The sequence below is a fragment of the Oncorhynchus gorbuscha genome, linkage group LG13 (assembly GCF_021184085.1).
Source record: "Oncorhynchus gorbuscha isolate QuinsamMale2020 ecotype Even-year linkage group LG13, OgorEven_v1.0, whole genome shotgun sequence".
Lineage (NCBI taxonomy): Eukaryota > Metazoa > Chordata > Actinopteri > Salmoniformes > Salmonidae > Oncorhynchus > Oncorhynchus gorbuscha.
In genome coordinates, this window is record NC_060185.1 from 1,865,255 (window position 1) to 1,880,449 (window position 15,195).

At 40.6% G+C, this 15,195-nt stretch overlaps 1 protein-coding gene across 4 annotated transcripts in view; it reads left to right on the top strand.

Annotated features, from left to right (window-relative positions):
- LOC123992447 (rho GTPase-activating protein 42-like) overlaps positions 1 to 15,195 on the top strand; it is a 222,029-nt gene that overhangs the window by 65,480 nt on the left and 141,354 nt on the right. For all 4 annotated transcript variants that reach the window (XM_046293584.1, XM_046293585.1, XM_046293586.1 and 1 more), the window contains exon 3: positions 10,867 to 10,928. In XM_046293584.1, coding sequence (XP_046149540.1) covers positions 10,867 to 10,928 — 62 coding nt within the window. The remainder of the gene's footprint in view (positions 1 to 10,866; positions 10,929 to 15,195) is intronic.

Below are 15,195 nucleotides of genomic sequence, written 5' to 3' on the forward strand. Positions count from 1 at the left end.
CCGACACCGATGATTTTTTCCCCCCGATTATTCGGACAATATTTTTTGTTGTTGTTGATTATTTGTTTATAATAATGACAATTGCAACAATACTGAATGAACACTTATTATAACTTAATATAATACATCAATAAAATCAATTTAGCCTCAAATAAATAATGAAACATGTTACATTTGGTTTAAATAATGCAAAAACAAAGTGTTGGAGAAGAAAGTAAAAGTGCAATATGTGCCATGTAAGAAAGCTAACGTTTCAGTTCGTTGCTCAGAACATGAGAACATATGAAAGCTGGTGGTTCCTTTTAACAATATTCCCAGTTAAGAAGTTTTAGGTTGTAGTTATTATCGGAATTATAGGACTATTTCCCTCTGTACCATTTGTATTTCATTGACCTTTGACTTGGATGTTCTTATAGGTACTTTCCCTCTAGTTAGCGCACGCTAACTAGCTAGCCATTTCACTTCGGTTACACCAGCCTCATCTCGGGAGTTGATAGGCTTGAAGTCATAAACAGTGCAATGCTTGACGCACAATGAAGAGCTGCTGGCAAAACGCACGACAGTGCTGTTTGAATGAATGTTTAGGCGCCTGCTTCTGCCTACCACCGCTCAGTCAGATACTTGTAAACTCAGTCAGATTATATGCAACACAGGACACGCTAGATAATATCTAGTAATATCATCAACCATGTGTAGTTAACTAGTGATTATGATTGATTGTTTGTTATAAGATAAGTTTAATGCTAGCTAGCAACTTACCTTGGCTTACTGCATTCGCGTAACAGTCTCCTTGTGGAGTGCAACGAGAGAGAGGCAGGTCGTTATTGCGTTGGACGAGTTAACTGTAAGGTTGCAAGATTGGATCCCCCGAGCTGACAAGGTGAAAATCTGTCGTTCTGCCCCTGAACAAGGCAGTTAACCCACCGTTCCAAGGCAGTCATTGAAAATAAGAATGTGTGTGTTTTATGCCAATTTTAACTGCACACTTGTTGTTTTTGCACCAGTGGAGGCTTGTGACTTGACAAATTGAGAAGGATTGGAGACCCACAGCACGGTGATGACAAAGTGTGTTTCAAAAATAATAAAAGAGTAATTATTTTAACCTAAAGCATTTAATAAATACATTTATAGTACAATATTATGGGAATGAGAGGGATACTTACAGTGTTTGGAAGAGATCACAGCTGCCGATAAGAATGTGGTGATTGACAGAGTCGAAAGCCTTGGCAAGGTCCATGAAGACGGCTACACAGTACTGTCTTTTATCGATGGCGGTTATGATACTGTTTAGGACCTTGAGCGTGACTTTATACATCTGGCCCTTCTTTGGACACTGTGTTAACAAACCTCCAAACGAGCTTCAATGCAATACAACACTCCTCACGTGGCCTCCAACTGCTTCTAAATAATAGTAAAACTAAATGCATGCTCTTCAACTGATTGCTGCCCGTACCTGCCTGCCCGCCCACCCGATTAGCATCACTACTCTGGATGGTTCTGACTTAGAATATGTGGACAACTCCAAATACCTAGGTGTCTGGTTAGACTGTAAACTCTCCTTCCAGACTCACATTAAGCATCTCCAATCCAACATTAAATCTAGAATTGGCTTCCTATTTTGCAACAAAGCATCCTTCACTCATGCTGCCAAACATACCATCGTAAAACTGACGGTCCTACCGATCCTTGACTTCGGCGATGTCATTTACAAAATAGCCTCTAACAGTAAACTGGATGTAGTCTATCACAGTGCCATCCATTTTGTCACCAAAGCCTCATATACTACCCACCACTGTGACCTGTGTGCTCTCGTTGGCTGGCCCTCACTACATATTTGTTGCCAAACCCATTGGCTCCAGGTCATCTACAAGTCTTTTCTCTGTAAAGGCCTGCCTTATTTCAGCTCACTGGTCACCATAGCAACACCCACCCGTAGCGCGTGCCCCAGCAGGTATATCTCACTTGTCATCCCCAATGCCAACACTTCCTTTGGACGCCTTCCCTTCCAGTTCTCTGCTGCCAATGACTAGAACGAATAGCAAAGAATCTCTGAAGCTGGAGACTCATATCTCCCTCTCTAACTTTAAGCATCAGCTGTTAGAGCAGCTTACCGATCACTGTACCTGTACACAGCCCATCTGTAAATAGCACATCCAACTACCTCATCCCCATATTGTTATTTATCTTCTTGCTCTTTTGCACCCCAGTATCTCTACTTGCACATCATCATCTGCACATCTATTCACTCCAGTGTTAATGATAAATTGTAATTATTTATTGCCTTACCTCCCTAATCTTCTACATTTGCACACACTGTATATAGATTTTTCTATTGTGTTATTGACTGTATGTTTGTTTATGTGTAACTCTGTGTTGTTGTTTTTGTCGCACTGCTTTGCTTTATCTTGGCCAGGTTGCAGTTGTAAATGTGATCTTGTTCTCAACTGGCCTACCTGGTTAAATAAAGGGTTAGGGTTATATATATAAATACCTGGTTAAATAAAGGGTTAGGGTTATATATATAAATACCTGGTTAAATAAAGGGTTAGGGTTATATATATAAATACCTGGTTAAATAAAGGGTTAGGGTTATATATATAAATACCTGGTTAAATAAAGGGTTAGGGTTATATATATATAAATACCTGGTTAAATAAAGGGTTAGGGTTATATATATAAATACCTGGTTAAATAAAGGGTTAGGGTTATATATATAAATACCTGGTTAAATAAAGGGTTAGAGTTATATATATAAATACCTGGTTAAATAAAGGGTTAGAGTTATATATATAAATACCTGGTTAAATAAAGGGTTAGGGTTATATATATAAATACCTGGTTAAATAAAGGGTTAGAGTTATATATATAAATACCTGGTTAAATAAAGGGTTAGAGTTATATATATAAATACCTGGTTAAATAAAGGGTTAGGGTTATATATATAAATACCTGGTTAAATAAAGGGTTAGGGTTATATATATAAATACCTGGTTAAATAAAGGGTTAGGGTTATATATATAAATACCTGGTTAAATAAAGGGTTAGGGTTATATATATAAATACCTGGTTAAATAAAGGGTTAGGGTTATATATATAAATACCTGGTTAAATAAAGGGTTAGGGTTATATATATAAATACCTGGTTAAATAAAGGGTTAGTTATATATATAAATACCTGGTTAGGGTTATATATATAAATACCTGGTTAAATAAAGGGTTAGGGTTATATATATAAATACCTGGTTAAATAAAGGGTTAGGGTTATATATATAAATACCTGGTTAAATAAAGGGTTAGGGTTATATATATAAATACCTGGTTAAATAAAGGGTTGGTATAAATAAATAAAGGGTTAGAGTTATATATATAAATACCTGGTTAAATAAAGGGTTAGGGTTATATATATAAATACCTGGTTAAATAAAGGGTTAGAGTTATATATATAAATACCTGGTTAAATAAAGGGTTAGGGTTATATATATAAATACCTGGTTAAATAAAGGGTTAGGGTTATATATATAAATACCTGGTTAAATAAAAGGGTTAGGGTTAGGGTTATATATATAAATACCTGGTTAAATAAAGGGTTAGGTTATATATATAAATACCTGGTTAAATAAAGGGTTAGGGTTATATATATAAATACCTGGTTAAATAAAGGGTTAGGGTTATATATATAAATACCTGGTTAAATAAAGGGTTAGGGTTATATATATAAATACCTGGTTAAATAAAGGGTTAGGGTTATATATATAAATACCTGGTTAAATAAAGGGTTAGGGTTATATATATAAATACCTGGTTAAATAAAGGGTTAGAGTTATATATATAAATACCTGGTTAAATAAAGGGTTAGGGTTATATATATAAATACCTGGTTAAATAAAGGGTTAGGGTTATATATATAAATACCTGGTTAAATAAAGGGTTAGGTTATATATATAAATACCTGGTTAAATAAAGGGTTAGGGTTATATATATAAATACCTGGTTAAATAAAGGGTTAGGGTTATATATATAAATACCTGGTTAAATAAAGGGTTAGGGTTATATATATAAATACCTGGTTAAATAAAGGGTTAGGGGTTATATATATAAATACCTGGTTAAATAAAGGGTTAGAGTTATATATATAAATACCTGGTTAAATAAAGGGTTAGGGTTATATATATAAATACCTGGTTAAATAAAGGGTTAGGTTATATATATAAATACCTGGTTAAATAAAGGGTTAGGGTTATATATATAAATACCTGGTTAAATAAAGGGTTAGGGTTATATATATAAATACCTGGTTAAATAAAGGGTTAGGGTTATATATATAAATACCTGGTTAAATAAAGGGTTAGGGTTATATATATAAATACCTGGTTAAATAAAGGGTTAGGGTTATATATATAAATACCTGGTTAAATAAAGGGTTAGGGTTATATATATAAATACCTGGTTAAATAAAGGGTTAGGGTTATATATATAAATACCTGGTTAAATAAAGGGTTAGGGTTATATATATAAATACCTGGTTAAATAAAGGGTTAGGGTTATATATATAAATACCTGGTTAAATAAAGGGTTAGAGTTATATATATAAATACCTGGTTAAATAAAGGGTTAGGGTTATATATATAAATACCTGGTTAAATAAAGGGTTAGGGTTATATATATAAATACCTGGTTAAATAAAGGGTTAGAGTTATATATACCTGGTTAAATACCTGGTTTAAATAAAAAGGGTTAGGGTTATATATATAAATACCTGGTTAAATAAAGGGTTAGGGTTATATATATAAATACCTGGTTAAATAAAGGGTTAGGGTTATATATATAAATACCTGGTTAAATAAAGGGTTAGGGTTATATATATAAATACCTGGTTAAATAAAGGGTTAGGGTTATATATATAAATACCTGGTTAAATAAAGGGTTAGGGTTATATATATAAATACCTGGTTAAATAAAGGGTTAGGGTTATATATATAAATACCTGGTTAAATAAAGGGTTAGGGTTATATATATAAATACCTGGTTAAATAAAGGGTTAGGGTTATATATATAAATACCTGGTTAAATAAAGGGTTAGAGTTATATATATAAATACCTGGTTAAATAAAGGGTTAGGGTTATATATATAAATACCTGGTTAAATAAAGGGTTAGGGTTATATATATAAATACCTGGTTAAATAAAGGGTTAGGGTTATATATATAAATACCTGGTTAAATAAAGGGTTAGGGTTATATATATAAATACCTGGTTAAATAAAGGGTTAGGGTTATATATATAAATACCTGGTTAAATAAAGGGTTAGGGTTATATATATAAATACCTGGTTAAATAAAGGGTTAGGGTTATATATATAAATACCTGGTTAAATAAAGGGTTAGGGTTATATATATATAAATACCTGGTTAAATAAAGGGTTAGGGTTATATATATATAAATACCTGGTTAAATAAAGGGTTAGGGTTATATATATAAATACCTGGTTAAATAAAGGGTTAGGGTTATATATATAAATACCTGGTTAAATAAAGGGTTAGGGTTATATATATAAATACCTGGTTAAATAAAGGGTTAGGGTTATATATATAAATACCTGGTTAAATAAAGGGTTAGGGTTATATATATAAATACCTGGTTAAATAAAGGGTTAGGGTTATATATATAAATACCTGGTTAAATAAAGGGTTAGGGTTATATATATAAATACCTGGTTAAATAAAGGGTTAGGGTTATATATATAAATACCTGGTTAAATAAAGGGTTAGGGTTATATATATAAATACCTGGTTAAATAAAGGGTTAGGGTTATATATATAAATACCTGGTTAAATAAAGGGTTAGGGTTATATATATAAATACCTGGTTAAATAAAGGGTTAGGGTTATATATATAAATACCTGGTTAAATAAAGGGTTAGGGTTATATATATATATATAAATACCTGTTTAAATAAAGGTGAAATAAATAAATAAACCCTTTTTAAAAGCCGCGTCTCATCCACTCATCCACAAGTTTTGTAATTTATCATGTGAATGTTTTTGCTGTTTGCTCTTTGTTATATGGCTGAAAGAGGTTGGAGGAGTGGTTTTCCATACGTCTCCATTTTGGAAAGATGGCTCTTTGTGCTGTTGTTTGTTTAGTGTGTTCCCATTTTCCCAGAAGTGATTTGATTCAATGGAATCTTCAATCACATTGAGCTGTTTTCTGTCATGCTGTTCCCTCATTTTCCGTAGTGTATTTCTGTATTGTTTTAGTGATTCACCACAGTGAAGGCTCAGGTTTTCTGGTTCTCTGTGTTTTTGGTTGGATAGTCTTCTCAGTTTCTGTTAAGTTTTTACATTCTCTATCAAACCATTTCTCATTGTTGTTAGTCATTTTAGGTTTTCTGCCAGAATTTAAGTCTGACATGTTAGGTCAAACATGTTAGGTTAAGTTTACATCTTCACTATTGCCTGAAAAGATGTCGACCAGGACATTGTCTAAAGGGATAGCATTTGCTGTTGGCCAATTATTTTTTGGTTTCTACACTAACCATGCAGTTGTCATACCAGGCGGTGATGTAATCAGTCAGGATGCTCTCGATGGTGCAGCTGTATAACTTTTTGAGGATCTGAGGACCTAATATGTTCAGTCTCTTGAGGTGAATAATATTTTGTCTTGGTGTGTTTGGATCGTTGGTGATGTCGACACTCTCGACCCCTACAGGCCCCGCCTTTTCCTGTAGTCCACAATCAGCTCCTTTGTCTTGCTCACATTGAGGGAGGGGTTGTTGTCCTGTACTGCCAGTTCTCTGACCTCCTCTCTATAGGCTGTCTTGTCATTGTTTGTGATCAGGCCTACCACATATATACATCAGCAAACTTATTGTTGGTGTTGGAGTCGTGTTTGGCCACGTAGTCGTGGGTACAAAGGGAGTACAGGATGGGACTAAGTACACACCCTTGAGGGGCTCCAGTGTTGAGGATCAGCGTGGCAGATGTGTTGTTGTCTACCCTTACCACCTGGGGCCGGCCCGTCAGGAAGTCCAGAATCCAGTTGCAGAGGGAGGTGTTTAGTCCCAGGGTCCTTAGCTTAGTGATGAGCTTTGAGGGTTCTATGGTGTTGAACGCTGAGCTGTAGTCAATGAACAGCATTCTCACATAGGTGTTCCTTTTGTCCAGGTGGGAAAGGGCAGTGTGGAGTGCGATTGAGATTCTGTCATCTGTGAACCTGCTGAGGCGGTATGCGAATTGGAGTGGGTCTGGGGTATCCGGGAGGATGCTGTTGATGTGAGCCATGACCAGCCTTTCAAAGCACTTCATGGCAACAGACGTGAGTGCTACAGGGCGGTAAGGATTTAGGAAGGTTACCTTTACTTCCTTGGGCACAGGGACTATGGTGGTTTGCTTAAAACATGTAGGTGTTACAGACTCGGTCAGGGAGAGGTTGAAAATGTCAGTGAAGACACTTGACAGTTGGTCCGCACATGCTCTGAGTACATGTCCTGTTAATCCTTCTGGCCCCGCGGTTTTGTGAATGTTGACCTGTTTAAAGGTCTTGCTCACATCGGTTACAGAGAGCGTTATCACACAGTCATCCAGAACAGCTAGTGCTCTCGTGCATGCTTCAGTGTTGCTTGCCTCGAAGCCAGCATATAAGGCATTTAGCTCTTCTGGTAGGCTTGCGTCACTGGGCAGCTCGCGTCTGGGTTTCCCTTTGTAGTCTGTAATAGTTAATGCCACATCCGTCAGAGCTTAATCCTCTATTGACTCTTTGCTTGTTTGATGGTTCATCTGAGGGGATAGCGGGATTTCTTATAGGCGTTGTTGTTCATGTTGTCGTGGTTGTGTCTATGGGAGCATATGGGGAGGGAATGATGTCACCTCCAGGTAGGTGTTTGTCTCCCTTTGTGCTGAAGGTGTCAGGTTTTCTCATCTCCCCGCTCTCTCTCTGTGTTCTCTCTTCTCTCTCTCTCTCTCTCTCTCTCTCTCTCTCTCTCTCTCTCTCTCTCTCTCTCTCTCTCTCTCTCTCTCTCTCTCTCTCTCTCTCTCTCTCTCTCTCTCTCTCTCTCTCTCTCTCTCTCTCTCTCTCTCTCTCTCTCTCTCTCTCTCTCTCTCTCTCTCTCTCTCTCTCTCTCTCTCTCTCTCTCTCTCTCTCTCTCTCTCTCTCTCTCTCTCTCTCTCTCTCTCTCTCTCTCTCTCTCTCTCTCTCTCTCTCTCTCTCTCTCTCTCTCTCTCTCTCTCTCTCTCTCTCTCTCTCTCTCTCTCTGTTCTCTCTTCTCTCCCTCTCTCTGTTTTCTCTGTTCTGTCTCTCTCTCTCTCTCTCTCTCTCTGTTCTCTCTTCTCTCTCTCTCTGTTTTCTCTGTTCTCTCTCTCTCTCTCTCTCTCTCTCTCTCTCTCTCTCTCTCTCTCTCTCTCTCTCTCTCTCTCTCTCTCTCTCTCTCTCTCTCTCTGTGTTCTCTCTTCTCTCCCTCTCTCTCTCTCTCTCTCTCTCTCTCTGTTCTCTCTTCTCTCCCTCTCTCTGTTTTCTCTGTTCTGTATCTGTCTCTCTCTCTCTCTCTCTCTCTCTCTCTCTCTCTCTCTCTGTCTCTGTATCTCTCTCCCTCTCTCTCTCTCTCTCCATGACTCAGACCTATTGGTGGTTTTCTCCTCCGTTTCCCGGTCAAGCTGTAACCCTGGTAACCTCTCTCTGACTTCCATTTCCTCTCTTAAGCGTCTAATCTCCTCCCATCAGCGACAGCATCACAAATTGCCCCCTATTTATGGGGCACTACTTTTGACTAGGATCCATAGGGAACTACTGTATGCACAGCACTATATAGGTAATGAGTTGCCATTTGGGACAGACAGGGTCTCCAGCTGAGAGGGCTGTGCTGCTGATGAGGTGATAAAGGAAGTCTTTAACAGGAACCTCCTGTACTGTAGTAGAGGTGTTACACTGTCTGGCATATACTTATTGGAGAACAGACAGACAGACAGACAGTCATAATTTTAACATGTGTTTCCCATGCCAACAATGCCCCTTGAATTGAGAGAGAGAGAGAGAGAGAGAGAGAGAGAGAGAGAGAGAGAGAGAGAGAGAGAGAGAGAGAGAGACGGCCTAGGAACGGTGGGTTAACTGCTTTGTTCAGGGGCAGAACGACAGATTTTCACCTTGTCAGCTCAGGGGATCCAATCTTGCATCCGTACAGTTAACTCGTCAAAAGCAAAAACGACCTGCCTCTCTCTCGTTGCACTCCACAAGGAGACTGTTACGCAAATGCAGTAAGCCAAGGTAAATTGCTAGCTAGCATTAAACTTGTCTTATAAAAAACAATCAATCATAATCACTAGTTAACTACACATGGTTGATGATATTACTAGATATTATCTAGCGTGTCCTGCGTTGCATATAATCTGACTGAGCGGTGGTAGGCAGAAGCAGGCGCGTAAACATTCATTTAAACAGCACTTTCTCGCGTTTTGCCAGCAGCTCTTCGTTGTGCGTCAAGCTTCGCGCTGTTTATGACTTCAAGCCTATCAACTCCCGAGATGAGGCTTGTGTAACCGAAGGGAAATGGCTAGCTAGTTAGCGCGCGCTAATAGCTTTTCAAATGTCACTCGCTCTGAGCCTTCTAGTAGTTGTTCCCCTTGCTCTGGATGGGTAACGCTGCTTCGATGGTGGCTGTTGTCATTGTGTTGCTGGTTCAAGCCCGGGGAGGAGCGAGGAGAGGGACGGAAGCTATACTGTTACACTGGCAATACTAAAGTGCCTATAAGAACATCCAATAGTCAAAGGTATATGAAATACAAATGGTATAGAGAGAAATTGTTATATAACTCCTATAATAACTACAACCTAAAACTTCTTACCTTGGAATATTGAAGACTCATGTTAAAAGGAACCACCAGCTTTCATTTGTTCTCATGTTCTGAGCAAGGAACGTATACGTTAGCTTTCTTACATGGCACATATTGCACTTTTACTTTCTTCTCCAACACTTTGTTTTTGCATTATTTAAACCAAATTGAACATGTTCCATTATTTATTTGAGGCTAAATTGATTTTTATTGATGTATTATATTAAGTTAAAATAAGTGTTCATTCAGTACTGGGTCTAAATACAGACCCAGTAGAACCCAGGGCACTATGTTGTCATGCTTATTGAACCCAGGGCCCTATGTTGTCATGCTTATTGATCCCAGGGCCCTATGTTGTCATGCTTATTGATCCCAGGGCCCTATGTTGTCATGCTTATTGATCCCAGGGCACTATGTTGTCATGCTTATTGATCCCAGGGCCCTATGTTGTCATGCTTATTGATCCCAGGGCCCTATGTTGTCATGCTTATTGATCCCAGGGCACTATGTTGTCATGCTTATTGATCCCAGGGCCCTATGTTGTCATGCTTATTGATCCCAGGGCACTATGTTGTCATGCTTATTGATCCCAGGGCCCTATGTTGTCATGCTTATTGATCCCAGGGCCCTATGTTGTCATGCTTATTGATCCCAGGGCACTATGTTGTCATGCTTATTGATCCCAGGGCCCTATGTTGTCATGCTTATTGATCCTAGTATATTTACTTAATGGAACCTGTAAACTCTGTTACATTAGTTTAAATACCTGACACTATAGATCAATGTATATTGAACCCAGGGCCCTATGTTGTCATGCTTATTGATCCTAGTATATTTACTTAATGGAAGCTAATATTGAACCCAGGGCCCTATGTTGTCATGCTTATTGATCCTAGTATATTTACTTAATGGAAGCTAATATCGATCCCCTGCCACATTGATGTTTCCCACGTTCATTTGAACTTTAACCGTGTATATGACCTTTAACCCAGAACTGATATTAGATGAAATATTAAAGAGATATTGTATGTTCTTTCTTTTCCAGCCCAGTCGTTCAAGGAGTTCTCCCAGCTACTGAACACTGTGGAAGAGGAGAGGAGACGCCTGGTAACTATTAATATCCTCTTTATGTATGAGAAAATGGTCATCAACTTCATTGTTCCATTTTAATTTAGTACAGATTAGATCCGTCCTATCAGATATTGCAGCTGTAGGCCTATTACAGATGTAGGATCTTAAATTGATCACTCTTTTGTTTGCGGAGAATTTTCCGTGTAAAGCAGGAAATGCAAACTTGTAGTGTACAACCACGACCACACTGCAGAGCCATGACTCTGGCGAGCAAGACTAGTGGAATACTGAGCCCTTTAACTGCCCTTAACTGAGCGTGGCATGGGGCTCCGCTCACCCTCAGGCTGGACTGTGTCTGGCATGGGGCTCTGCTCACCCTCAGGCTGGACTGTGGGGTCTCACCCTCAGGCTGGACTGTGTCTGGGGCTCTGCTCACCCTCAGGCTGGACTGTGTCTGGCATGGGGCTCTGCTCACCCTCAGGCTGGACTGTGTCTGGCATGGGGCTCTGCTCACCCTCAGGCTGGACTGTGTCTGGCATGGGGCTCTGCTCACCCTCAGGCTGGACTGTGTCTGGCATGGGGCTCTGCTCACCCTCAGGCTGGACTGTGTCTGGCATGGGGCTCTGCTCACCCTCAGGCTGGACTGTGTCTGGCATGGGGCTCTGCTCACCCTCAGGTTGGACTGTGTCTGGCATGGGGCTCTGCTCACCCTCAGGCTGGTCTGTGTCTGGCATGGGGCTCTGCTCACCCTCAGGCTGGACTGTGTCTGGCATGGGGCTCTGCTCACCCTCAGGCTGGTCTGTGTCTGGCATGGGGCTCTACTCACCCTCAGGCTGGTCTGTGTCTGGCATGGGGTTCTGCTCACCCTCAGGCTGGTCTGTGTCTGGCATGGGGCTCTGCTCACCCTCAGGCTGGTGTAACGGAGGCTCAACAATGCAGTTAGCCTGGTAGTGCCATAGCTATGCCAGATGTCAGTTTGCAGCCGAACAGTGATGTCAGGCATAGCACATTCAGAGTAACTGAGTAGGTTGGCTGCCAGAGGCAATGTACCTTTTACATTCAATTGATGTCCACATTTATTGTCAATTCCAAATGTGATTGGATGGACCATGAAAATAGCACTGTGTTGAATGATATTGTACTAGGTCACAAAAAGGCTACAACAACCCTGTATTGGACCTTATTGTAGCATATGGTACAATGTTGTATTGTGATCTGAGTAAAGGCTACAACAACCCTCTCACCCACACCTCTACTGAACTACATATTAAAGGGACTGTCTCAAAACAGACCACAGTAAATTATGTTTATAAATTGAGGAAACAGTCAATTGGTAGTTCATCCGTTTGACCAATAAACAGAATACGTAGATGTAGTCACGAAGAAGACATATTCTCTTCTGAGTCACGAAGAAGACATATTCTCTTCTGAGCCACGAAGAAGACATATTCTCTTCTGAGCCACGAAGAAGACATATTCTCTTCTGAGCCACGAAGAAGACATATTCTCTTCTGAGCCACGAAGAAGACATATTCTCTTCTGAGTCACGAAGAAGACATATTCTCTTCTGAGTCACGAAGAAGACATATTCTCTTCTGAGCCACGAAGAAGACATATTCTCTTCTGAGTCACGAAGAAGACATATTCTCTTCTGAGCCACGAAGAAGACATATTCTCTTCTGAGCCACGAAGAAGACATATTCTCTTCTGAGTCACGAAGAAGACATATTCTCTTCTGAGTCACGAAGAAGACATATTCTCTTCTGAGCCACGAAGAAGACATATTCTCTTCTGAGCCACGAAGAAGACATATTCTCTTCTGAGCCACGAAGAAGACATATTCTCTTATGAGCCACGAAGAAGACATATTCTCTTCTGAGCCAAGAAGAAGACATATTCTCTTCTGAGCCACGAAGAAGACATATTATTTTCTGAGCCACGAAGAAGACATCTTCTCTTGTGAACTGGCTAACCCCACTGTTTAGGGCCTGTGACTGTCACCTTAGCCAACTCAATACTGACGTGTACCAAATTTCTCCCTATTCCCTTTATAGTCACTACATTTGACCAGGGTCCATAGTGCACTATACTGGGGATAGGGTGCCATTAGGGAGGGTTTCAAAAGCTATATCATTATAGTCTGTAACTATTTCTCAAACAGGAAATGCCATCAGGGGATCGTATACCAATGATTTGTTTTGACAGTATGACAGGGGAATGATGTATGGGGCTTGAAAGTAAAGCTAAAAGAAACAGTAAGAATTGTTTTATTTACGTTAGTCTGTGGCTGAGTCCAAAATGGCACCACGTTCCCTATCCAGTGCACTACTTTAGACCAGGGCCTATAGTGTACTACTTTAGACCAGGGCCTATAGTGAACTACTTTAGACCAGGGCCTATAGTGTACTACTTTAGACCAGGGCCTATAGTGTTCTACTTTAGACCAGGGCCTATAGTGAACTACTTTAGACCAGGGCCTATAGTGTTCTACTTTAGACCAGGGCCTATAGTGAACTACTTTAGACCAGGGCCTATAGTGTTCTACTTTAGACCAGGGCCTATAGTGTACTACTTTAGACCAGGGCCTATAGTGTACTACTTTAGACCAGGGCCTATAGTGTTCTACTTTAGACCAGGGCCTATAGTGTACTACTTTAGACCAGGGCCCATAGTGAACTACTTTAGACCAGGGCCCATAGTGAACTACTTTAGACCAGGGCCTATAGTGAACTACTTTAGACCAGGGCCTATAGTGAACTACTTTAGGGAATAGGGTGCCATTAGGGACGGAGGAAATGCTGATCCACTTGACAATGGAAAACATTTAGAGAATTTCCTCCTTCCGTAAGCCATCTCATACTTCCCAATCAGCTACCAGTTTATGACATGGGGAGAGGCAGAGCTGTGAAGTCACACTAGCTAACACTTCAAACTCTAAAGTCCTCTTTAAAGTAGGGATATTTTGAGACAACTTGTACATGACCGTAAAGCCGATTCTTTGCATCCCAAATCTGCCTTATTACACTAAAGCATGAAGAGTGAGTAACAGTAGACGCTGCTTACACACAGAGTAGAGGGGGAGGGAGGGAGGAGAGGGGGAGGGAGGAGAGGGGGAGGGAGAGACGGGGAGGGGGAGGCAGAGAGATGAGGGAGGAGAGGGGAGGGAGAGACGGGGAGGGGGAGGGAGAGACGGGGAGAGGGAGGAGAGGGGGAAGGGTAGAGAGATGGAGGGAGAGAGGAGGGGGAAGGGTAGAGATGGAGGGAGGAGAGGGGGAGGGAGGAGAGGGGGAGGGAAAGACGGGGAGGGGGAGGAGAGGGGGAGGGAGGAGAGGGGGAGGGTAGAGAAGGGGATGGGGATGGGGAGGGAGAGAGGGGGAGGGAGAGATGGGGAGAGGGAGGAGAGGGGAGGGAGAGAGGAGAGGGGAGGGAGAGAGAGAGACGGGGAGGGAGAGAGAGAGACGGGGAGGGAGGAGGGGGAGGGGGAGGGGAAGGGTAGAGAGAGTATCTGTTTCGGTGGACAATTCCTCACATGTTTGAATGTTTTTGAACTGCTCTGCATTTCATCTTTTCATTCATTTAGACTGACACTGGGATCAGAGGTTAAACAGCCTCCTATTGGTTCAGAGGTTAAACAGTGTCGAGGCAGGGAGGGCCTCCTATTGGTTCAGAGGTTAAACAGTGTCGAGGCAGGGAGGGCCTCCTATTGGTTCAGAGGTTAAACAGTGTCGAGGCAGGGAGGGCCTCCTATTGGTTCAGAGGTTAAACAGTGTCGAGGCAGGGAGGGCCTCCTATTGGTTCAGAAGTTAAACAGTGTCGAGGCAGGGAGGGCCTCCTATTGGTTCAGAGGTTAAACAGTGGAAGAAGGTGTTTATTTCTAGACAACAGCTCCATAAACTGATGAAAATGCTATTGTGTTCTTTGAAATACATTTTCTTTTGTATACTAATACACCAAAGCCCTTCATAAACACAAACAAATTATTATTTTTGCAATAGCATATATGAAATGTATTTATGTGTCATTGGCTCAGAGGGGGAGGGGTCCCTCGAGGCCAGGCTTTTCTAGTGTTAATATGTAATGATATAAAAGTGAAGATTTCCACAGCAAACCTCCTTTGTTCTTTGTTGTGAGTTTGTCCAATTGTTCTGTGCTGAGCTGCTGTGCAGTGTCTACAACAAGTCTAATGAATGAAACAAGTGGCCACAGACAGAAAGCGCTTGTTCTCCTCAAAGGCATCTGTGTTCCTATCAGTCACGCCAGGGGAGAAATGTCCACCAGAGCTGTTGTCAAATAATTTAATGTT